Source organism: Streptopelia decaocto (genome assembly GCF_964273445.1).
Source record: "Streptopelia decaocto genome assembly, chromosome: 13".
NCBI classification, from domain to species: domain Eukaryota; kingdom Metazoa; phylum Chordata; class Aves; order Columbiformes; family Columbidae; genus Streptopelia; species Streptopelia decaocto.
The window spans coordinates 10,623,883-10,647,791 of record NC_138668.1 but is presented as its reverse complement, the minus strand read 5'-3'; the positions used below and the strand labels follow the sequence as shown (position 1 = coordinate 10,647,791).

Here is a 23,909-nt window from a genome sequence, read left to right as displayed (position 1 = left end):
TGAAGATGCTTTGAAGGTGGTAGTTGTGGGGGTTTGTGTGACAGTGCAGTAGTGCAACTCATTTGCAGTCTTGGATTATTTATTAAAACCTGATTATGGAGTGGTGTAATTCTTCAGCTGGCTTAGCTTGTCATCTTCGCCTATGTTTGTAAGTGATGAGCTGCCAGGCAAACCATTGGGAGCCCCTGAAGGCAATGGCCTGGTTCATCTGCCTCGGCTTGCTCTGTATCAGAGCTTTGATGTGGCCTTGCCAAGATTCACATTTCCTTAAGCCTAGATGCATTTCCCAGAATATGGACAATACATCTCTCCCACATGGAAATTTTCCAGGGAAATGGGTTCAGCAGATTTAAATCCTAATAACTGGGATCTTGAGTAGTAGTTTCACCATAAGGAGGCCTGAGTTCCTTCAGAGTTTGTTTTCAGATTTGACCTTCCCTAAAGCACACACCCACAAGCTGTGTCTGCATCTGGTTTTCTTCCTCCTGTTTGTTTCTGTGGCCTGTTCTGACCTCTTTTATAGAAGGAGCATCTCCCTCTGCCAGCACGGTGTGCCTGAACATCAAGGTATTTCTAGTAAGTGTTTGCCCATGATATGTGTGGTATCTTTTAAATACACATAATCCCAGGTCTCCACCCTGGAGATACTCAGGACTCAAGTGGATACAGCACAGAGCATCCTGCTCTTGCACCTCCTTTGAGCAGGGTTTAGACCAAGTAACCTCCCGTGTTCCACCTGAATTAGTCTGGGATTCACTATTTAGTGTCCTTGATGCAGTTTTATCTGTGAGGAGAGTAAAAGACACTGGTGTCCTTGCTGCCAAGTAACACTTGCTGCTCACATAAGAACTGACCACTGGAAATGACTTGGGAATGGATGAGTTTTCCTCTTCTATGAGATACATAAACCTCTGGAATCTTAAAGGTTGTTCTGTCAAAATTGCTACTCCATAACCTCCCAAGGATGTGCAGCCCTGCCAAGTAGAAACTGGTCCCCAGTTTAACTGTGTGAATTTCTTGCCTTTACTGCATGTTCCATGGGCTTTGAACTAACAGAGTTGGTTTGGGCTGAATGGTGGAGCTGGTGCTGTGCTGGATGTTTGCACGACATCATCCGCTCAGCTGATGGAAACATCACCTCCGATGGACAGGAAAGTGTCTGCCAGAGCATGGTTTTGATAAGTCATAAAAATGCTGTTTTCTAATTTCACATTCTAATTAGGAGCAGCCATGTACTTCTGTATTCAGGCCAGACCCCTCCTCATTAATGTTGTGGCAGACAGGTAACTGATGCTGCGAAACTTGGAGTGAAACCTTGTATGTGCAAACTTCTGTTGATGTGCATTTTGATGTGATCTGATGTAGGGGAAACAGCGTAGAAAAGTGAAACTGTCAATGCAAATTAGATGTATAATCAGTTAAATTGTCATTATATCTGTTTCTCATACGACTTACTGGAGACAAATGGTAAAATCGTATCAGTTATAAAGGTCTAAAACTTTGCTTACTGGACACCATATGTGCTAGATTCAGAAGAGCATTATGGTACCTTGAAAATGTTTGTCACAAACCTGGAATATTGCCTGAAAAATAGAACCTGCATTACTTATTCTGCTCCAGTCTAAGATCTCCAGAAATGCAGATTTTTGACGTTGTTCCAGTGCCTGAGTTTGTTTACTATGAACTGAAATGTCTGAAATTGCATTACTTTCATTTTTTATTTCTTGAAATAGTCAGTCTTCTGCATATTTCACTGAGATTAAAGCAGCAGGTCCTGGCTAAGCATCCTTCCTTTTAAGGATACTTCAAACTCACAACAGAAACTCTTTGGAAATGTAAAAACCAATAATGAATGTATAGCAAATATTCCAGCTTGGGAGGAACCAAGACCTGTTGGCCACAGGCTCTTGCAAGTGCACACTGCAGCGGGCTTTCTCTTAAGTTTGCTGTTTTGTACTTGGATGCCCAATCGTGTCATGATATCATCACAATACTTTTAACGTAGCCAACAGTTTCCCATGTCTCCAGAAGGGCTGTACAGCTCGGAGATGTCACTGGAGCGTGCCAGAACCTGGGCAGGCTTGGGGAAGGTGGGTGTCTCGGGTGCCCAGCTGTGTCAGAACCTGCTCTGATACCCCTTGGAGTAGATGGGTGTCTGTACATTGGGTCATGCGAGGTTCTGCAGTGATGATTCATTAGTTGTACACGTTCATGTGGTTGTAAAGGTGTCTGAAGTTCCCAGACCTGCTGCTGAGGTAATGCGCCAAGTTGTCCTTCTGTCAGTTGACCAAGCAGCTTTCAAATGAGACTGACTTTCCATCCATCATTTACTTGGGATTTGAGATGATACTGTCAAGTCTTTTGTCCTCCTTGTGCACCTATTTTGCCACAGCTGTTCTGAACAGAGGTGATGAAGTTAAAGGCAGATTCCTACAACCTGCACAACCATGAGCTTGCCTTGTCCAGTGCCTCTAAGTCAATCCCAGGTCCTTGCAGCAGCTGGATTAACATGGAGCTAGAATGCCCTACTGAGACCCCCTGACTGCACAGATGGTCAACAGGAGGAGGTCTTGAAGAACAGAAGGAGTAAGTGGTGGGAGAGAGCTGGTACAGGGGCATGGGAAGGTGAAGTGAACTTGCCCATCAGCTGTCGTAGTCCTCAACCACAGTAACTCTAAGCTTAGACCAGGGTAGCTTTGTATTCCTGCTGTCCCTGGTTCAGCAGTGGCTGTAGGGGCCAACTGATGGCTTGGGTGACTTCAAAAAGTCATTTTTACAACTGCCCATGTGATGTATTACTTAAAGCTACACAAAATAGGTGGCTTAAGTACCTGAATAAAAGTATGCTGCACTGTTATGGAGAAGGATCTCTTAAGCCACAGTTTGGTACATAGTTTAGGCTCAGTGGAGCATCTGTTTCTATCACAGGGGGTTTCATGGGATGATGCTGATGCTTTGAAGTATTTCTGAGTTTCTCAAAGCTTTAAAACAATACAAAGAGTCCTTAGCATTATTTAATGCCATGCCCAGTCCCTTTACCCCTTTAAAAGTCACTCAAGAAGCAAAAATAATCCCTTGGGTGACTCTTGCCAGTGATTTTCAAATGTTCTTTGTAAAACAAAAAGTCCAGAGTCGAGTAATGAGTCGCACAAGCTGCGCTGGGAGGCAGGAGGATGACAGCTCTAAAAAGTGCTGATGTACTGTTTCTGCACTGAGTATCTCATTGTTATGAGGAAAAATAATGTACTGCTCTGACCACAGAAATGAAGTTTTTGGCCTGAGGAATGTGTAGCCATGTTGTGGATCAGGTGCTGGCTGTCCATGGCCAGTGGTGCAAGGCAAAGCCACTGGCTGGAGAAGAAACCTTTGCGCTATCCCCTGTCTCTCCAGCCTGCCTGGCAAGTGCTCGGGTAGGTGTGGAAAAGGATCTCAAAGGAGTGTGAAAAAGACCACCAAGGGCCATCACCTTGAACTTGTCCTTTCAAGTGTTATCTATAAATATGGTCCCCTGAGCAATCCAGCTGGCGCCCTCTAGTCAAGCTCATCGTGATCTCAGATAAAGCTGCTGTCAAGTGGAGCCAGATCTTCAGCTGCTTCATGGAGCTGTGCCCATTTCCACCGCTCGGTGGAATGAGAGCGGTGAATGAGAGGAGCTCCTTCCCATGGCTCTGCCTTACAGCTCGAAAGAAGTGGGGTGGCCCTCCCGAGGGCCGGGTGGCCAGCAGCACTCTGTTCACAGTGTGCAAACGGAGAGGAAGAGGAGAAAATCCAACAGAGGGGATGTGTCCCGTAAATCCCATGTGGTGGAGCAGCCCCTGATGTTTTGGGAGGCTCACCCTAGAGTGCACCCACAGTGTGACTGTGATCCAGCTGCTGCCTAAATGCTTTTAAAAAGCAGCATGAGCCCCTACATTAACTGGCAGAGAAAAGATGAGGTGACATGGGCCGCCCAAGGTGTGGGGAAGGAATCCCAGCTCTCCTGAGTTCTCTCAGCTCTCTCTTCGCTACTTATGTTCCGGTCTGATTTTCTCTCTGGGTATGGGGTCCAGCGGGTTGTGCCAATGGCTGTGCTGTGCAGGGCAGGGCTGGGGAGGCAGTCTGACTGTGCCTTTGCCTGCCAGTGCAACTGCTGAGGAATCCATGTGTTTTTTGGCTGATGAACTCTAAGATCATCAGATGAACCGAAGTATGGAACAGAAAACATCTCTTGGATTTACTGGCTGTATTTGTGTCCTTAAAAGAGCTATGTGCTGTCATCTGTCCTCTGTGAAGATCAGATTATATGTTGACAACTTGCTTTCCTCCTTTCTCAGTGGCTGAAGACGGCTTTGCAGGCCCTTGGTGCCAAAACTGTCACTTTTTGTTAATCCTGTATGTTCCCTACATTTAAACTTTCATATATATCAACAGAGTTGGTGAAATCTCCATAATTGTAACTTTATTATACAAGTGTAACTTTTGCATATCTAGCCCGAAGTTGACTCATCTCAGACAGTGATGGAGCAGGTGACAGGGTGGCCCGGGTGCTGTCCAGGTGACCTGGGAGGCTCAGGAAGGTGCCTCTGTTCGCACAGGGCGATGCACGAGGCAGCGGATGGAGCGATTCCCTGTGCTTTCCTGCTTCTGCAGCTTGTATCTCATTCTCGCTTTTACATTGGTAGATGCTTGTTTCCATTATTTGCCAGAGTGACACCTAATCCATGCAGTAAAATCCAGGCTTAGCATTTCACATAATGAAACCAATAATACATTGCAAATTAAATGACATTATTTGCTTTCTCTTATTTTCTCTGAACTTTGTTTCCATACAGGATGTGATCAAGAAATGGAAGACGGGAAAGGAAAGTCAATATTTGTTGCTGTTAAAAATAAATGCACCTTTAAAACGAGGGGTGGAATGGAGTGCTTGTTTTTCTTTACTCCCAGGAGTTCACCACAGCCCTGACTGTGATCCCGCAGGGTAACACAGCACTGCAGGGAGGCCGGAGAGCAGAGCGCCGTGCAAGCACCGGCAGGCGGAGAAGATAGAAGATGTCTGATAGGAGTTAGCAGGCATCATCTTCCTCCCTGCTAGAGAAAATGATTGCGATGAGTATAGCTTGGAGGAAGGGCCATCTCCATGTACAAGGTCATTACCTTCTTGGTTTTATGGGACATCCTTGTCCTGTGTTGGAAAAGCCTCTTTGTATGGGAGGCATGGAGAAGATGTCACAGTCCAGGGTTTCATTGCTACATCAGCTTTCTCTGTGCTGTCCATGGGGACACCAAAGTGTCCCTGCCAGCCTTAGCTCTGCCTGTCTTCAGGTGGGCAGGATCTGCCTGTGTAGCCCTGTGTTTGCTATTAGGATCCTCCCTTTGCCCACAGTGTTGGCTGATGCCACTGGCAGGAGTCCAACCTTGGCAAGTAAATAGCATAGAAAACCTTTTATCTCTGTCCCTCTGTCCTGTGCTGGGGCTCACTCAGGGCTCTGGTGTGAGTTGACCTCCCTGGGCTGTTTGAAGTTCTGATGAACCTCGCTCAGTGAAGTGAATGCCCGTGCGGTGCCTGTCCTGTGTGCCGGTGTGGACAGGGTACCCAGCATCGCCTGCTGCCATGTGGGTCCTGAACAAGTCCTGACAAGGTGTGCTTACAATGCTGTCGACGGGGTGTAACAGGAGTCTCTTTATCAATAATCTGGATGAGGGGATTGAGTGTACCCTCAGGAAGTTTGCACATGACACCAAATTTGGTGGGTGTGTTGATCTGTTGGAGGGTAGGATGGCCATACAGAGGGACCTGGAGTGGCTGGATTGTTGTGCTGAGGCCAGTTGTGTGAGGTTTAACAAGGCCAAGTGCCAGGTCCTGCACTCACGACAACCCCAGGCAGTGCTACAGGCTCCGGGAAGAGCTGCTGGAAAGTGTCTGGGTGAAAAGGACCTGGGGGTGTTGATTGACAGCCAGTATAATATGAGCCAGCAGTGTCTTCAGGTGGCTGAAAAGGCCACCAGCATCCTGGCTTGTGTCAGGAACAGTGCGGCCAGCAGGACTAGAGAAGTGATTGTGCCACTGTACTCGGCACTGGTGGGGCCACACCTTGAATACTGTGTTCAATTTTGAGCCCCTTATCATAAGAAGTGGTGGAGTCACCATCCCTGGAGAGGTTTAAAAGGTGTCTAGATGAGGTTCTTAGGGACATGGTTTAGTGCCAGAGTTAGGTTATGGTTGGACTTGATGATCCTGAGGGTCTCTTTCAACCGAAATAATTCTATGTATGTGTCTGCAACTTCTGGCCAGCACTGTCCCCCCACAACCACATCCCCATGTGCGCCCTGTGCCTACTCTGTGTTCCTTGGCTGCAGCTTTCCTGTTGCCTGGGTGTTGAGCAAAAATTAGGGTAGCTAGACAAGAGGTGTACCAGTACTGAAACAAGTAAAACTGTTTTAAGGTATGGGCATGACTTAGAAACAATTATGCAGGGAAATGGACCAAGATTCCCCCATGATGAGGCTGCTATTTTCAACCAGCGGCTCAGCCCTCCCAGTTATGTGAAGGCAGCACATCTATGGCAGGTTTGTCTCATTACTGTGCCAGAAAAGCGAGTTGGTAGCAGAAAGGTGCAGAGCGGGCTCTGACTTAGGGCTCTGGTGTCCCCGAGACCTGTGCTGCTCCCCAGCACCTTGTTTCTCAAACATCCAGAAACGCTTTGCTGCTCATGCACTTTTTATTCAGGCTTCCAGAAATCTTTATTATTTTGTTGTTGTTGTTAGACAGAGGCGTCCAAACAGGACTCACTGGAGGTGGAAAGCAGGTTTCTGGCACCCTATGTGTTTCCAGGCCCATTCTTTGGCTGGTGCTGCCATCTAGGGTGCGGGTCTGCGAAGGCTTCACGGCGAACAGAACCGGCCACGTTCTCAAAATACTTTCCTCAGTGTTTCCACAGTGTTTGCTCCCCTGGGGAAGGTGTCTGATTCAGTGACTCAGATGTAGAACTTCATGATTTCACACCAAGACTTTGGGTTTCAGTCTTTACTTACAATAAATAAATATATAGTATATACAAGTATTTACTGATCTGACTTGCTACAACGAGGTTTTGTTTTTTGCTGTTTACATGAAGTTGAAAGAAAACATTCTTCCCTCTGAAAGACAGTAGAAAAATCTGCACACCAAGCAGCCCTTCAGCTGGTAGTTCCCTGAATCTTGTTTTCCTAGCCCCTGCCTTTCCTTGCCTTTGGAAGGATGTGGCAGAACTTACGTGTTGTTGCTGCCCTGAGGGCTTCTTCCATTTTTGAAGGTTCCTTGTTGGACATCTTCCCCCTCTCCGAAACGCTTTCTGGAGCCCTGTGGTGCTGGTGGGTAGGTGATTCGGTTCCTAGAAAAATGTCTGGCTGGCACTTTTTCATGTGTGGGTTTTTCAGATTCGTCTCAAACGAGCGCATTTAGAGCCATATTGATTTCAGTGTGCTTTAAACTTGACCTTTTTCTCATTAATGTGGATGTAGCTATCGGAGATAACTATTGAGTTTAAGTATTACAGAGGGACTGAAATCCATTAGTTACTCAGAATACAATTAAACACTTCCTACTTTTAGGCACTTTAGAAATTTCAGAGACTGCGAGGCTGGTCATTCTGGTATAAATGGGTTTTTAGTTATCACAAGTAAATATTATATATTTTATCTTTATACAATTTATAGACTTATACCTCAAAGTGATGCTTTTTGGCCATTAACAAGAGAAAAAGGGAGTGCTTGGCTGGGGAGGTTCTAAAGAGGGAACATGAGGGATGTTGTCCCTGCAATGTTGATGCTGTACCCGGCCAGTCCCTCTCCTGAGCTGGGCTAATTATTGCCCATAGTTGCCCGGAGCACATGGACATTGAAAGTGGCTGGAAATCACATTCCTTGCGGGGCAGGTGGAAGGAAAACACTGTCAGTGGTGATTTCGTAGAGAAAAGCAGCTTGTTAGGCACAGGCATCAGCTGTGACTAGAAATTTCAGAGGAGACCTTTTATGCCATAAATGGCTTTAAATTAATTGATTAAAAAACATTTATGTCCTACAGAGAAGGAAACCTTCAGCAGCCTCCCTTAGCACCCACACCGAGCTTAAAGGAGAAGAGTTGTTGGGTCGATTTGCAACAGACCCTGTGCTTGGAATTTGCTTTGTATTGGCTCGTGTGGAGCTGCTGCAGGGACCTCAACTGCAGGGGACATGCCCATCCTCAGTGTCTGTTCTCATGGTCCTCGTCACCTCCCGAATGGGTGGCTCCATCCTCACCTGGGTTACACCCTGACTGGTACCCGGAGGGGATGCTCGCACTGACACAAGCACAGGAACCAGCTCCCAGTTCAGCTGCTGCTGTTCCAGGCCAGAAGACTCCAAACCTGCTGGTTTTGGTGCTTTCTCTGGCTGATCTGATGAAGATGCACTTCAATACAGGGAGGTACCTGGATGTGTGACTTTCCCTTCATATTTTACTTTGGGACTGATTTTTCTCAGAAATATGGTACATTGGTTCCTCCTTGCACATCTGTCTGACATCCACAGATGGTGAATGTGGAAGTCTGATGGGCTTTTCCAAAAAGTGGTGTTGTAAGGCTACTGGGAGTTTAGTGTTACTGCCATGAGTTATTGAATATCACTGATTTTAGATTCCAACCAATCCAGCTTATGGTATAGAAACACCTTTAGTATCATCTAAACTTAAGTTTATTCTGATGCAACATCCCCCTTGTTTCCTAAGAGCTCCAAAACTTATTCTTGGATAAATCTCCCTGTTTCCCAAGTGGCTTTCAGCAAGTTCCAGATCTGGCCCTAATTAGTGCTGTATGAACAGCTGTTAATGTGAAGAACTGACAAAACCTAAAATTTGTCACTGGGAAAAACCCTGGCATACTGATGTTCCTCATGTGAACATCCAAAATGAGACAAATCAGTTTTCTTTCATGGATTTGAGTTGCTCCCAGAAGGAGCTGCCAGCAAATAGGTTTGTAGAAAGATAGTGGCAGGAAACCTAACAGCTGATAAGAGCAGCTGTATGCGTTGTTTCTAACTGGCAAAACACAAGGCAGGATTAATTTAAGCTACTATACAGGTTACTAAAGCTTTTTAAGCAAGGAAGACTATATTAATATACTGCTACCAACACAGTAGGTAGTATTTTAGTACGAAATTTTGGCTGGCCCTGTTAAGTTTACTTGGCACAGCATATGAGAAATGTAAGGAATAACACATCATGCCAGGTTGCTCATCAGTAATCACAGAGGCTCTGTGCTTGTTATCTGTTGCTGGGTATTGCTGGTGATGGTGAAATTAACTCTGGAATTGTGAGTGGCAAATCCTCCTTCCGTCATCTAGATGGCACTCACACCCTGAAAAAGCCTTTTGCAAATCAACACAGAGAGTGAAGTTTCAGCAGTCGCAGCCAGGATCTGTAGTTGTAATTTTGTCAAACTCTGGTTACATGAATGGGCAGGAAAGGAAGGGGAGGAGAAGAGGTATAAAGAAATTACATAGATGGATTTTTTTTTTAAGGTTTATGAGCTCTGGGACCTTAGAAAAAAATAACATTTTCTCCCAGGCCAGCTGCCGGTATCTTAGTGTTCACTTGATAAATATGTGCTGTGTATTTTGGGAGCTGCAGTCTGTCATTTTTGGACCCTTTTCCAGTCACTTTGCATGATGGTTTTCAGTTATCTGTATGATCTGTCATTTTGTAAAATCTGTTGTGTGCTGTGATGGTCTCAGCAGGAAGGTAGAGCAACACAGCCCAAAAATGTCCTCACGTTGTTCATGTGTCTCCTTAGAGGAATAAACCCCAAAAGACTCTGGTCATCCACTTGTGTTCAAATGCCTTGGGCAGGCAGTGTGAGCAGTCAGCTCCTCCATGAATGTCCTTTTATTCCCTTGGAAGTTTTCCCACTGCCATTAACCTGGTTTTCCACACTGTTAAGGGACATTGTCACTCATGGGTCAGAGATGGACCAGGTGGGGAGAGCATTTGAACACAGCTGGGAAGGGTTTCTAATGCATGGCCCCCAGAGCCCACCTTGCTCAGGTGCCTCTTTGCACATCCAAACATCATCTGCACCTTCTACTTTGGGTTCCTCATGTCAGGCTGAGCCCTGGGATTTGCTCTGTCTGTCACCCACCCTGCTTGCTGAGCAGAGTCAATCACATCCCAAGTGCTCTGTATCCAGTGACTGCTTGCCCCCTGCTTTACTTCATTTACTGCTTCTGCAACATGCCTGGTTCAGCTGGAGCCGCACGCTATCAGAATTTCTTCCTCTCGGAGGTAATCGCAGACTGTAGCTGAATTATCCCCACCAGCTCTTGGGAAAACTGCACAGCCTGAGCTAGGAAAGCCTCTTAGGATCAGGCAACTTTTCCAGAGCCAATATAACTTCAGAGTCTTGTTTGAATCCTTCATATGTTTTCAAGACTATCCTTGAAATATGGTCACCAGAGCTGCTCGCAGCATTTAACAATGGTGTCTTGGATGCTGGATGCAGAAATAAACCCCTTTCCCTGCATTGCTTGTTAATCTCCTGTTTTCATAGCTCTGGATTGCTTCTCACCTCTTAGTAACAGCATCACATGAGGAGTCCATGTGCAGCCGGTTCTGTACAAACCTCCCCATTTCTTTTTCTTAATTGTTGATGCCAAAATACTGTTGTCCATGTTGTTAGTGTGACCTGTGTACTTGGTTCTTAGATAGGCAGTGTGCCACTTGCAGCTATCCAGAGCACTTTGCTCAAATAAACTGAGATTACCCAGATTTCCAGATCTGTTCCCATCATTAATGCTGTTCCTGGCACAGAACACTGCCACACGCTAACTGTGTCAGTCATGGTTTTGTATATTTTCCGGATAAATTAGTAATGTACTGAATAGGGTTGGATCAAGAACATAAACTATTTGATACTTTATCTGTTTATCATGTAGTACCTATCAGTCAACTAGTTTTAAAATAATTTGGGCACCAATGCAACCAAAATACCTGGTTTATTTGGCATTTTATTTTCCGTGGTTGAGAACGTTGACGTGCAGGTTAGCTGACCTTTAGTTCCCAGATACCCTATTTATGAGTGTTGGCTTATGCTGAGTTTTATCCACAGTCCTCAGATGGATTTTGCTGTATATTGTGAATGCCTCTGTGAGTGCTTCTGGATGGGTTTAGCTTTGGCAATGAGTGAGTTTGTTGGGTTTTGCCTCTCCCGGCTCCTCCCTCCCCAGGGTGTCTGTTCAGTGGTGCAGGCAGCGGTACAGGCAGCAGTGCAGGCAGTGGTGCAGGCAGCAGTGCAGGCAGCAGTGCAGACAGTGGTGCAGGCAGCAGTGCAGGCAGCGGTGCAGGCAGTGGTGCGGGCAGCAGTGCAGGCAGTGGTACAGGCCGTGGTGCAGGCAGTGGTCCAGGCCGTGGTGCAGGCAGCGGTGCAGGCAGCAGTGCAGGCAGCGGTGCAGGCAGCAGTGCAGGCAGTGGTACAGGCCGTGGTGCAGGCAGTGGTACAGGCAGTGGTGCAGGCAGCAGTGCAGGCAGCGGTGCAGGCAGCGGTGCAGGCAGCGGTGCAGGCTGGCCCCTGCCCGGCAGGGTCGGCTCTGCCACAACAGGCAGTTTTAGGTTCACGCTGCCTCCTCACTTAACCTCTCCCTGGCTCCTTTGATATGGAACAGCTCAGCTGCTCCTTAGGGACTCCAATGGGGACAACTGAGATAACATCTGAAAGTTCTGCTGCAAATCGCCAAATATTGATAAATGCCCTGAGTTGCTCTGAAACAGATCCAAATCTTAAATAAGGTGATTTCACAAGTAGTCTGTTCTGTATTTGTTTAAGCACCTGTGGAGAATTATTGCTTCCACAAATAGGAGGGACTGAAGTGGCCTGATTTTTGTTGCTGTATCAATACTAATGAGCTTTTCTGCAGCTCCCGCAGTGAGAGCACAAATAATATTGGCTTTCCCCTCCCCTGGGGTGTCCGGCTCTTGGTTGCAGTGGTGGAATGAGCTTCAGTGGGAGCCGAGCAAGCAGCTCACCAGCTCCTGGGGAGTTACATACAAGCAGCCTGTGCCTAAAAATAAAAAAACACCTTGGCCGTAGATGCAAAAACATTGTTCGCATCCTTGGCTGGCTGTTAACGCCCCGCCAGGCCTGTAGCTGTGCCTGGGCAGAAGCAAAGACACAGGCCAGGTCAGCAGCGCTGGAACGTATGTACCACGCACAGGCAGCAAAGAAACCCCACCTGTTGATGGCACTGTAGCCACTGTGATAAAACAGACGTAGAAACATCTCACCCTTTGGGCACGGTCCAAACACAGGGAGCATTCAGCTTTGTTTCAGCAGCACATGCTGCTGCTATTTCTGTAGCTGGTTGCTTAAAAAGAGAGGGCACGCCGTCACTTGTGGGGCTCTGCAGGGCAGCGCCCAGGCTGTCGGGAGGCATTTGGCTCAGTCTGTCCCTGCTGGGGTTTTCTTTTCCCCTGTGTGTAGTCAGGTTTTCTGCCACCCTGTGAGTCTCTAAGGATGTTCCACATGAAGACTGTTCAGTGTTGCTTTCAAATCAGGCAGCACCTGCCCGGGCTGTCCGCTGGCATTTCTTCCTGCCAGGTCCCCCTACATATTCACATCAGTAGAAAAACAAACCACAAAGGATTAAACCAAGAAATGCAGGTGAGAAGGAAAAGGTGTAATTTAGAGAGTCCTGCAGCTGTTGTGGAGCGCTCTGCTGACGTGCCAGTCCCCTGCAATGCACAGCACATGTCAAGGCAGCTCCATTTAAAGGGATAACTGCAAATGATCTGAAAAGCTGCCACCTTCTGTGTTCTGATTTCATCCCAGCGTATTACAGGATTTTGTTCAGGTTTTTCAGTGGTCTCCTGGGTAATGCTTTATTACAGCAGCGGTGTGGAGTTCTAGTTTGTAATAATGAGATCTATATACATAATACTGATTCTACTGCCTCCTGTAATGCTTCCTGCCTGGGAACACTCTAAAGCCTTTTGCAAACATTAATTTCCTATTATTTGGGATAGAGAAGAACCTGCAGGTACTGCAGAGAGCATTGCAGCAGCGCATGTTGTGCTGGCCAGCTGCCTGTAAAAGCATATGTTTGAATCATGGGCTTCAAACAACTGAGAGTCTTTTTGCACCCATAGTGAGTCACTAAAACAATTGCTTTTTTATTTTTTATTATTATTTCCCCCTATGTCATTCTGATGTTTTGAAACAGATGCTACATAGTATGAGACTAACTTACGTGATCTGAGGATATCGTGAGGGGACTTTCAGGCTCAGGGAAGAGACAGGTGAAAGCTGGGGAAAAATGGGTGGTTATGTATTTCGCAGATTATCACTTGCTGTGCAGAGAGGTGGAGGATGCCGTGGTCCAGCACGGGCGCTCCGGCTCAGAGCAGCATCCTGCGTGCCGTAATGTGACTTTCCGTACGGTGCTGCCCTCTGCTGGGTGAATCTGGTTGGATACCCAGGCACAAAATAAGGCCCCTGAGTATTTAGGCTCGAATTGGGCATCTGTGTTGCCCTGAAGTCCCTGTGCTTGCTCAGAACGATGAGCTGAGTCCCTGCGGCTCCGTCCTGCTCCCCCGGGGAGCTGGGGTGTGCTGTTATTTGGGGTGCCGGTGGGAAGAGTGATGCTGTCCTGGGTGGGGAGCGGAGCCGGCAGCAGAGCCCAAACAGCACACATGGCACTGACAAAGAAAAGCAGCAACGGCGATGAACCAGGTAAAGGTTTAATGGATTTCCTAGAACTGTGCTTTGTAAGGGTCTTGTTGTCTGTGAGGGTTCACACTGTATTGACATGGGTTTTCAAAGAAATGAGCACTGGGTTGTGTAGCAACGGCTGTCGCTTTGCTTGGCTGACCTGCCATGTTCCCTCCTTTCAGGGTGACAAAGGGGTTCAGCACCCACTGCCCTGCCCCAGCCACCACCTCCATGGGTGAATCTTTGCTCTGCCAGGGATCTCCCCCCTTGCACTGGTGGCATCAAATTCACGGTGACATCTGCCATCTGTGTCGAGTGCTGCTTGTCCCTGAGGGCTTGTGTGAGGCTGGTGCTAAATCCCAAAGGAAAACTCTGCTCTTGTTTAGGCAGATGAATTAAGGGGCCTGGCAGACGCCAGAGAGTAGACATGCCAGTGCAGAGACGAGTCCCTGAGGTTGGGAGCATGAGCAGGAGTGATGCAGATGCTGCCAGTACATGTCCACATCACACCATCCACCCAGGCTGGTGTGAGATGGTACAACCAGCCCTGCAGCTGCTGATCGGCCATGCTGGAGCTGCACCATGTGTGACACTGCACTGTGCTGCCACCCTTCCATGTCACACATGGCCATGGCTGTGTCTGCTCCTCTACCAGGCTCCCTGCCCAGCGCATGGGATTAGTGGCAACACAGTTCATGCAGGTTCCTTGGTGGCCACTGAAGTGCCCTACTCTGTTTATTCATTACCTTTTATCACTTAACAGGCTTCTAAATCTGCATTCAGAGAAGAGCAGTGCTTCTTTCCCATCAGTGCAGAAGGGATGCAGAAGGAGGAAGGTTCGCTCTATTTTTCTCCAGCCTTCAACTCTAGTCTAGCTTAAATCTCTGACTTTACTCGGCAGACTGAAATGCATTGCAGCCATGCCCGAGCAGAAGTGCTGAGACCAACCACTACAGCCATACAGTGGGCAGCACCAGGCTTGCTCGATGGGTGTAGCTCGGGGTGCTCGCCCTGCCGCAGGGTTTGTGGGTGCTGCAGAGCCAGGGGCTCGGCTGCAGAGCTCGCTGGACCCAGCGGCACCACATTCAAAGCCACTTGGCACCCCATGCTGCAGCTATTCGGAAATGGAGTCCATATAACCCTACATCTACATATATACGTGTACACATACATGATGGGATTCATTCCTCTGTTAAATTGAAGTAAACAATTTCTTTCCTCCTACAAAAAAATTAATGTCCTAGCAGATGCCATAAAATATATATCTTCTTTATCATCCAGTTAATCAGTTCCACAAAATCAGCGAGCAGTGAAATCTTCTGACCTATTGATTGATGTCTAATGTCGTATTAGTAGATAGTGAATTACAAAAGCTGCTGTGTGCTTTGGTACTGCTGCTGAATTTGAGCTCCAGGGAGCTCTTTCACAGTTGGCGTCTCAGCCTGTGCTTTGGGCATAAAAGGAGGGTGTAAAGGTCTGGGAGCGAAAGACTTTTTCTGTGGAGTTAAAACTCAGAGAAGAAAATGTGTCTGCTGTTGTCGTCCCCCCACACTGTCCATTTTAGATAATAACAACATACTGTGGTGTGACAGACTGCTAGAATCAACAGCTGAACTTTTAAATAATACAGAAATGACAAAGAGGCTCAGTTATTGACTCTTGTGGAGCTGTGGTGGTGGTAACGGATGTTGGGATGAGGCTTTGGGCTCGCCTCACCTGAGGTTTGGCATTTGTCCCGTGAGCTGGGACGCCCGTGCCCTGGGCTCACTCTGCAGGACGCAGAGTGCGAGTGGCACATCTGGGTTGCTCTTCAGCCCCCCTCGGACGCTTCCGCCTTTGTGGTTTGAACGATGTGATGTGTGGGCCATGGGCATTTAACACTTCAAATTAATGTCTGATATTTAGGTGGGATATGTATGTGCTTAGGTATGCAACCTACTTTTCATCACACACCCCCCCCCTGCCCCCGCCTTTGATCTGCTGACATGAAAGGCTTAGTTATAAACTGCTTGTTTGGCTACAAATAATGTGTTGGATCTACCTAAAATTATATTGTTTTAATTCAGTGGTTAGCAATAGCTGAGACTCCTCTAGCTGCTTTTTGCCAAGACAGTGTGGAGAAGGAGAAAAAACAGAAATGGAAACAGATAGACTAAAATATCCCTGTGGTATTTTTTCTATTAAAAATCTACCAAGAGTTGCAGTGGTATGTTGAGACAAAGGGCCGAGCCCTCGATGCTTTCCAAAGGAAACAGCACAGAAAACTCTATTAATCCCTTTGTATTGCATTGACCTTTTCTTCACTCCCATCTTTTTCCTCATTTCTGTGATGTGTGTGCTGCACGGTGTCACACGGGGCTGCGGGGAAGGGTGAGCAGTGCATGTCCTGGCTCTTGATTTCAGTTCAGATGTTGGAGGGACACAAGAAACGCATGGAGAGAAACCATCAGGGCAGATGGAAATCTTGTCTCCGTGCTGGGCTCCTCCACAACACCGAAGCATTTACTTTGTCCTCCTCTTGTTTTGCTCCTTTGAGGAGCCAACACACCCTTAACCTCCATCTTCTGGCTCCTCAGCTCTCCATTGCAAGCAGCTCTCTGCTCGTGCCTCAGTTTACCTGCTGCTAGCTCTGTGCTGCACACCAGGGAGCTCAGAGCTGGTCAAAGCTGGTGGAGGAGGAAGACAAACAGCTCTTTGACCTGATTTTTCTCACCCTCTTTGTTACGGAGCAGATTTGGGGCAGGGAAGTGCTGCCTTTCTGTGCTGCTCACATGCCACTATTAGGGTGGGAGGAAAGCGCTCCTCTTTGGCTCATGGCTGTGCTTTGGCTGTCGATCTGGAGAGATGTCCCTTGGGGTAAGGTAGGGGTGGCTCACGCACCAGGTGCATCCCATCCCCAATTCCTCTCCTTCCATGCCTGGGCGCTGAGCCATTTCATCTCTCTCCACCAGGAGGACCGAGACCAGCAAATCCTACAGACGGCAGTTAAACCTAAGTCTCTCAGTGAGAAATAATGCCTGAGAAGGATTTACTTAAGCTCCACTAGATACAATTTTAAATTTTGGTGGGGTGTGTGTCTCTTGCATCCATCTGTGAACTGGTGGTGGAGGAAGAAAGAAAAGCTTGGTAACTTCTGAAACCCTCTGCAGCCCTGGGATCCCACAGCTCCTGGGGGGGATGTGAGGCTGTGTGACATTGCCAGAGATGGAATATAGGGAACAAAACATGTATTCCTCTTTTTAAATGGGAAAGAGTAACAACTTCTCACTTTCACATGGTAAGTAGTAGATAGAGAAGGGAAGGTCCTTAGGCACAACATTTTGTGTGTGTTGGGTAAGTGGCAAGAACTAGAAACTCTTGCTAATTCTGGTCTGGTAAGGAAAAAAACCTCAAAGGATTTAGGAAAATATGTCAATCCATGTCACTGTGTGGCTGATCCGCTGTATTGCCACTGGGGCTGGGGCACAGTGCTTTGTGTTAACACGAACTGAGCTTCCCAGTAGCAATGGCACTACCAAATACCCCTCAAAGTGAAGTGGAAGTGAAAGGTAAGCCGAGAAGTGTTCATTCCTTTGACCAACGTGCGTTTTTGTTAGGGCTGGTTTTGACTGAGGGTCTTAATTCCCTACATTGCTCTGCTGGAGGGTCCTCATGCACAGGAGTCATACCAGCAGGTCCCAGCTGTGTCCTGGCACTGACCCCGGACACAGCCGGGACCTGTGCTGGGACAGGTGCTGGGATCATGCCGGGGGGGCTGGACATGACACCAGGGTCATACCAGTGGGTTCCCATGGGTGTCCCGGGGTTGACCCCAGCACCACTCCAGGGGGGTCTTTGCTTGACCCGGAGGTGTCCCGGGATTGACTCCGGTATCACGCCGTTCCAACAGTCACTGCGGTTACCCCCCGGCTGCACCCGGCAGCCCACCGACTCAACCCCCCAGGGTTCTGGGCCAGCCCTGTGCTCCCCGACCCGGCCAGCGGCCCCGTGGCCCCGGCCGGCGCGGGCTGTGGGGGACCGGGTACCAGCGGGCCAGTCTGTGGGGCCCGTGGGCAGGGCGAGGGCCAGTCCCGGGTGCCGGAGCCGGGGCTCGGGGGCACCGCGTACCGGAGCGCCCGTCGGGTCTCCCGGGTAAGTCGGCGGCAGTCGCGGGGGGGGGCGGGGCGGGGCGGGGCGCGGTCGAGGGCGGGGCCGGGCGGAGCGGTGCGGCTCGGGGCGCGCACCCGCCATGACCATCGGCGGCCCCCGCGGCCGGCACCCCCCGCGCCTCCAGATGCCCTGTCTGCGCAAGGTGAGCCAGCACCGGCCCGGCCCCGCGGGAGCGGGCACCGCGCCGGACACCGCAGGCGACACAGGCGGCGGCACCGTGGGGACGGGGTACTGCGGGGACCGTGTGCTGGGACCGCGGGGACCGGGCACTGGCACCGGCACCGTGGGGACGGTGTACTGCGGGGACCGTGTGCTGGGACCGCGGGGACCGGGCACTGGCACCGTGGGGACAGGGTGCCGCAGGGACCAGGCGCTGGGACCGTGGGGACCGGGCACCGGCACCGCACTGGGCACTGTGGGCATCGGGGACCGGGCAGTGGGTGTCAGGGTCGCCGGGGGGTACTAGCACCACCTGTGTACCGTGGGGTAGCGGGCATCACCCCATCCTCACCACCGCCACCAGGCACCGCCCCACGCGGGGACACCCACGGGCAGCACCCCGGAGCTGTGTGCTCAGCCCCTGCCGCTGGCCCAGGGCCCTGCCACAGCCCCTCACTCCCCAAAACCGGGGATCTCCAGCCTGGGGACACCTGGCTGCAGAGTGCCAGGCTGTCACCGGGCAATGCACGGGGTGCCCTGGGTCAGGGCGAGGGGGCCAAGATCTGCCAGGCCCAGTGCCCCCGGCCGAGGGGCTGAGCGTGGGGGGCATTTGCCTGGCAGATGGAGCGGATGATCGTCAGCATGCAGGACCCCGACATGGGCATCAAGATGAGAAACCAGCGCCTGCTCATCACGGTCATCCCCCACGCCATGACAGGTGGGTCCCTGTGGCAGGGCACCCCACGAGGCACGCAGGGTGGGGGAGGTGTCCAGGTGCTCCCTGGGTGGCCCCAGTGCTGCACCCAGCCCCAAGGCACCCCATGCCGCTCGCCTCCCCGCACCCACAGGCACTCAGCATTGCAGCTGGGATCAATTATGCATCGGCTGAGCGGGGCGGGCGCTTGCTGGGCCGAGTGGCTCAGCACGTCCCTGGCAGGGTCCCCATCACCCTGCATGACCCCAAAGTACTCACTGTGCTGTGGTCCCTCAGCCTGAGAAGCTCCCCGTGCCCTGTCTGGCGGAGCCCATTGCACCCCACTAATGCTGCCTTGGTCCCCAGGAAATGACATCGTGGAGTGGCTCATCCAGAAGTATGGCATCTCCGAGGAGGGTGAGTGCCCTGGCACGGGCAGCTGACACCACAGGGGATACCGGGGCTGCCAAGCCCCCATACAGCCCCCGCTCTTGCCTCCCCAGAGTCACTGCACCTTGGCAACCTCATCGTAAAGCACGGCTACATCTACCCCCTCAGAGACCCCCGCAGCCTGGTGCTGCGAGCAGACGAGTCACCCTACCGCTTCCAGGTACAGCTCCGCTGATGACATGGGCACTGCCGCAGTCTTGGGGCCACCCCTGGCTTGGCACCATGGCACCCCACAGTGCTGCACCTCAGCTTCTCCTTCCCCCCATCCAGACCCCCTATTTCTGGACCAGCACCAAGTGGCCAGCCACAGAGCTGGACTACGGTAGGTGCCACCGTGCCGCTGGCACTGTCACAGGCTGCAGTCCCTTCCTGGCCTCCCTGAGGTGCCACCGCTCCTCTTGCAGCCATTTACCTGGCCAAGAAGAACATTCGCAAGCAGGGTGACCTGATCGAGCACGAGAAGGTGAGCAGTGCCTTCCTCACACCTGTGATGAGTTGAGGGGGGGGTCTCAGCCCACCTGGTAGTGGGGGTTCACCTGTGTGTGAGGTGGCATTGTCTCTGCCTGTGCTGGAGCGGTGATCAGACCTGGAGCCAGGCGAGGGGACGGGTGTCGTGCTGTGCTCATGGGGTGACACCGCTGCTGCCACTCCCCAGGACAACTACAACCTCCTGCACAAGCGGATCAACCACACGTGGGACTTTGTGGTGATGCAGGCACGGGAGCAGCTCCGGTGAGTGTGGGCATGGCCCGGCATTGCTGCACCCCGGGGACCCACCGGCATAGAGCACCCTTGGGTGCTGGCATGGGCGGGCAGGGTGCCAGTGCCTCCCCGCTGCCTTTGCATGGGCAGGGCGGCCAAGCAGCGGCGGAAGGGCGACCGCATCGTCATCGACTGCCAGGAGCAGGCATACTGGCTCGTCAACCGGCCCCCGGTGAGGATGGGTTTGGTGGGGCAAGGTGTGCTGGGTGAAGCTCTGGGCAGCACTGAGCACAGCCCCAGCCTGGGGAGCAGGGCTGGGGGTGCAGGGGTCCCGCCAGCCCCCAGCATGATGCTCTTGTTGCAGCCGGGAGCCCCCAATGTGCTGGAGCAGGGCCCCGAGCGCAGGAACTGCCAAACCACCCGTGTCCAGCTGGTGAGTGGGGTGGGCCAGGCACCCCCGGGGCTGCCGGTGGGCACAAGGCACAGCCTCCTGCCTGTGCCAGGGTGCCGAACTGCCCCGGGGGGTGCCTGACTGTCCCCCCCCAGGCTGTGGCCACATTTGCCGGGGGAAGGAGGAGCAGCTCCAGCTCTGCTAACACCCTTGTGTCCAAGCCCATCCTCCCACCCCGGCTGAGCTGTGAGGTCCACGAGTTTGCCCATGCGCCCCCCACCCCTCCATGCCAGCACATGAAATCCCTGCAGGGTGCATGTGCTGCCGGGAGCCCTGGCACCCTGGGGTGCCCACAGCCACCGCTGTGCCCTTCCCCATGTCCTAACCCCACTAGCACAGCCCCAGCCCCCCCAGTCCGTCCTCACTAACTCCCTGCTTTCTCTTCTCTGCACCGTGTACTGTGTCCTCTGCCCACGTAAGTGTCACTGACCCAGAGCCAGTGCCAGGTTGGGGGGGAGGGAGGGATGCCGGGGTTCACCCAACAGGCTGTGCTGGCTGAGCCAGGAGGGGTGTGGGGATGAGGCTGGAGGCCATAGGGATGGGCTATGGGGTGCTGGCACGGGGAGGAGGACTGGATGCCAGGGTCCTTGTCCAGGGTGACGATGGCAGGGCACAGTGGCCTGGCCCTGTCATGCTCTCACCTGGCCCCTCTTGCAGACCAAGAACATGGATTACTACAAGCGGGAGGTGAGTGGGGTGAGGGGCGGGGCGGGCACAGGCTGCCGGGCACCCCTGACGTCTCCCTCATGGCCGGCCCCAGATTGAGTACTGCAGGAAAGCCATGGCCAGGACCAGGGTGAAGTCCTCCATCTGCCTCGAGGGGTGAGTGGCCAGCGGCTGCCCTGGCCACGGGCAGGGTCCCTGTCAGGGTGACGGGGGCACCAGCATCACCGCACCTGCGCTGCCATCACCCTTGGCAGGCAGCAGAGCTGAGGCTCTGTGGCCATCACAGTGCCCAAGCATGTCCCCACTGTGTCCCTGCAGTGGCTGAGGCTGGTGGCAGCCGCGGGATGGTGGCCCTGCCTGCCTCCAGCCGCTGATCCTGGCAGGTACATCAAGTTCAACGAGCAGTATGTGCCCCACGACCCTATCATGTCCGGCTGCCTTCCCAGTAACCCCTGGATCACGGACGACACCACGTACTGGGCAATGAACGCCCCCACGTAAGTGTCTACATGGGGACTGCAGGATGGCGTGTGGGCTCGTGCAGGCAGCCCTGGGGTGCCCAGCGACAGCCCCAACACCAGTGTCACCCGCAGGGTGCCGACCCCCACAAAGCTGCGTGTGGAGCGCTGGGGCTTCAACTTCAGCGAGCTCATCACCGACCCCCTGGGCCGGGCGCAGCTCCTCGAATTCCTCAAGAAGGAGTTCAGCGGTGAGCAGCCCCAGCCCCGCACCCCCTGACCCATTGCTACTGCCCAGCACCCCCAGACCCAACAACCTGTCCCAGTACCACCTGATCCACTGCCCCATCCTGGCACCAAACCAACATATCACCCTGTCCTGGCATCCACCAACCCACCACGACATCCCAGCACCCCTGACTAACCTGTCCCAGCACCCCTGGACCCGCTGCCCCACCTCACACCCGCTGGCTCCATCCCAGGGCGGGAGGTTGCTGGGCCATGTGCCCAGCCATGACGGCTTTTAGGCCTTGCCCATGGGGGGTGCCCAGCGCTGTGTCGCCCTCCCCAGCTGAGAACTTGAGCTTCTGGGAGGCTTGTGAGGAGCTGCGCTACGGGGAACAGTCCCGCATTGCCGAGATCGTGGACTCCATCTACCAGTGAGTGCCAGCAGGGTGAGGATTTGGGGGCGGCCAGGCTTTGGGGTTACCAGGTCATCACGGTGCAACATCCCACCGCGGGGCCGGGTGCTCCCCACTGGCTGTGACTCCCCAGGCAGTTCCTGGCTCCCGGGGCCACACGCTGGGTGAACATCGACAGCAAGACCATGGAGCGGACGCTGGAGGGCATCAAGACGCCCCACCGCTACGTGATGGATGACGCCCAGATGCACATCTACATGCTGATGAAGAAGGTGGGTGAGCGCAGCGCTGGGCAGCGCTGGGCAAGGGCTGGGCAGGAGCCTGACGCCTCTGTTCGCCCAGGACTCCTACCCGCGGTTCCTCAAGTCAGAGCTCTACAGGAACCTCCTGGCCGAGGCCGTCATCCCTCCAGAGACCAAGAAGCGGTGAGTGCAGGGGCCAGACCCCCAGGACGCTGGACTGGTCCCTGCCGGCACTGACCCCGCTCCGCCCGCAGGGTCTTCCCCTTCATGCGCAAGCAGCGGCACTCCAGCCCCAGCCCGGCCCTGCTCCTGCCCGCGGGTGACACCGAGGAGAAGAGCAGGGGCCCCACAGCTGCCCCCGTCCCTGAGGAGGAGAGCTGAGGGCCCCGGCCCCGCACCGACATGGGAGCTCCCTGGCGCAGCACCCCAACTTGGCCGCAGCCCCCCCCACAGCACACCCTGCCCCGCTGCAGGACCCCGCCGGCAGTAGCACTGAAGGAGAGAAGCCATACACCCCCCCGGAGCCCCCCGGGCCAGGCTGGCCCTGCTGCAGACCCTGCTCACGTCCCTGCACCCTCCTCAGGGAGCCAGCACCCAGCTGGCCTGGTGCAGGGTCACCTCCTCCTCCTGCCTCCCCAGGCACAAGCCATGGTGACAATAAAGCCCCCATGGGAAAACACTGCAGCTCCCGTGGTTTTCGGGGAGGGTCACCACGGACGGGGGTGGGGGGTGCACATGGTGGTGGCCACCCCTTCCAGCTGGACTTGTGTTTCCTGGGCTGGCAGCCAGCCCTGCCCTTGCCTGCAGCACCCAGGCAGGGGGGACCAGCTCCCCCAGGCACGAGTGCCCATGACGCGGCCACCACGCACAGCTCTGCTTGTTCCAAGGGGCAAAACTAGACCCCATTGGCATATCTAGCTGCCCTCCTGGCTCAGCCACTGGGGCACCCACATAGAGCCTCCAGGGACGACAAAATGGCTTTTTGAGTGGGGCCAGAGGTGCCACAGGGCAGCGAAGCTGGACTGGCAAGGGGGATGCAGGGAGCGGGGCTGGCGCTGAGCCCTCTCCGTGCCCAGAGCCTGTTAATCTGAGCAGAGGCTGAGGATCTGGCAGCAGGATTATTCTGTTCCCCAGAGCTGAGCCCCAGCTGCAGGGGATTAACACTGGTGCTTATATAAAGGAGAGGGGGCTGCTGCCCGCCAGCATGCCCACCCCCTGTGCACCCAGGGACCCACACAGCGCAGCAGGTTGGGGATGTCCCCAGCCCATGAAGGACCAAGTGGTGCCATGCTGCACCCCGGCCAACAAACATCAGGGACACTTGCGATGGTCAGAACCACAGCATCCATCCCTGTCGCAAAACTGGGGACCCCCAGCACAGAATGGGGGATATTTCTCAGCTCAGTGCTGGGTCAGACAGGGCAGCCTCGGGGCAGGGGACGCTGCAGAAGCCTCGGTCACAGGATGGAGCTTTGGACCTTGGTCTTGGCAGCCACCAGGCAGTGACAGATGGTCCCACGCTCCAGGAGACAGCGCCTGCCACGCAGCTCCCTCCAGCCTGATCCAAATCCAAGCCCCAGAGTGAGATTTTCATGCTGATGGG

General features: G+C 52.7%; 1 protein-coding gene across 2 annotated transcripts; it reads left to right on the top strand.

The window, feature by feature from the left end:
• Window positions 1–17,901: 17,901 nt before the first annotated feature.
• Window positions 17,902–22,964, top strand: RGS11 (regulator of G protein signaling 11). 2 transcript variants are annotated; one of them, XM_082064610.1, is made up of 17 exons: window positions 17,902–17,985; window positions 18,624–18,720; window positions 19,063–19,113; window positions 19,200–19,306; window positions 19,417–19,468; window positions 19,551–19,609; window positions 19,802–19,878; window positions 19,999–20,080; window positions 20,213–20,281; window positions 20,957–20,986; window positions 21,060–21,121; window positions 21,349–21,462; window positions 21,559–21,674; window positions 21,995–22,082; window positions 22,198–22,336; window positions 22,407–22,489; window positions 22,561–22,964. In XM_082064610.1, exons 1-17 carry the CDS (start codon window positions 17,923–17,925, stop codon window positions 22,685–22,687), a joined length of 1,416 nt encoding a protein of 471 aa, XP_081920736.1. In that variant the 5' UTR covers window positions 17,902–17,922; the 3' UTR covers window positions 22,688–22,964. The 2 variants fall into 2 exon arrangements, with proteins under 2 accessions (XP_081920736.1, XP_081920735.1); XM_082064609.1 differs by having other exon boundaries at window positions 19,179–19,306.
• Window positions 22,965–23,909: the final 945 nt, after the last annotated feature.

Bases quoted from the DNA above. Each gene is read 5' to 3' on its own strand.
- RGS11 (XM_082064609.1), top strand. From the start codon at position 17,923: ATGACCATCGGCGGCCCCCGCGGCCGGCACCCCCCGCGCCTCCAGATG. The intron at 19,879-19,998 runs GTGAGTGTGGGC...TTGCATGGGCAG, and splicing joins CAGGCACGGGAGCAGCTCCG to GGCGGCCAAGCAGCGGCGGA. The intron at 21,463-21,558 runs GTAAGTGTCTAC...TGTCACCCGCAG, and splicing joins TGGGCAATGAACGCCCCCAC to GGTGCCGACCCCCACAAAGC.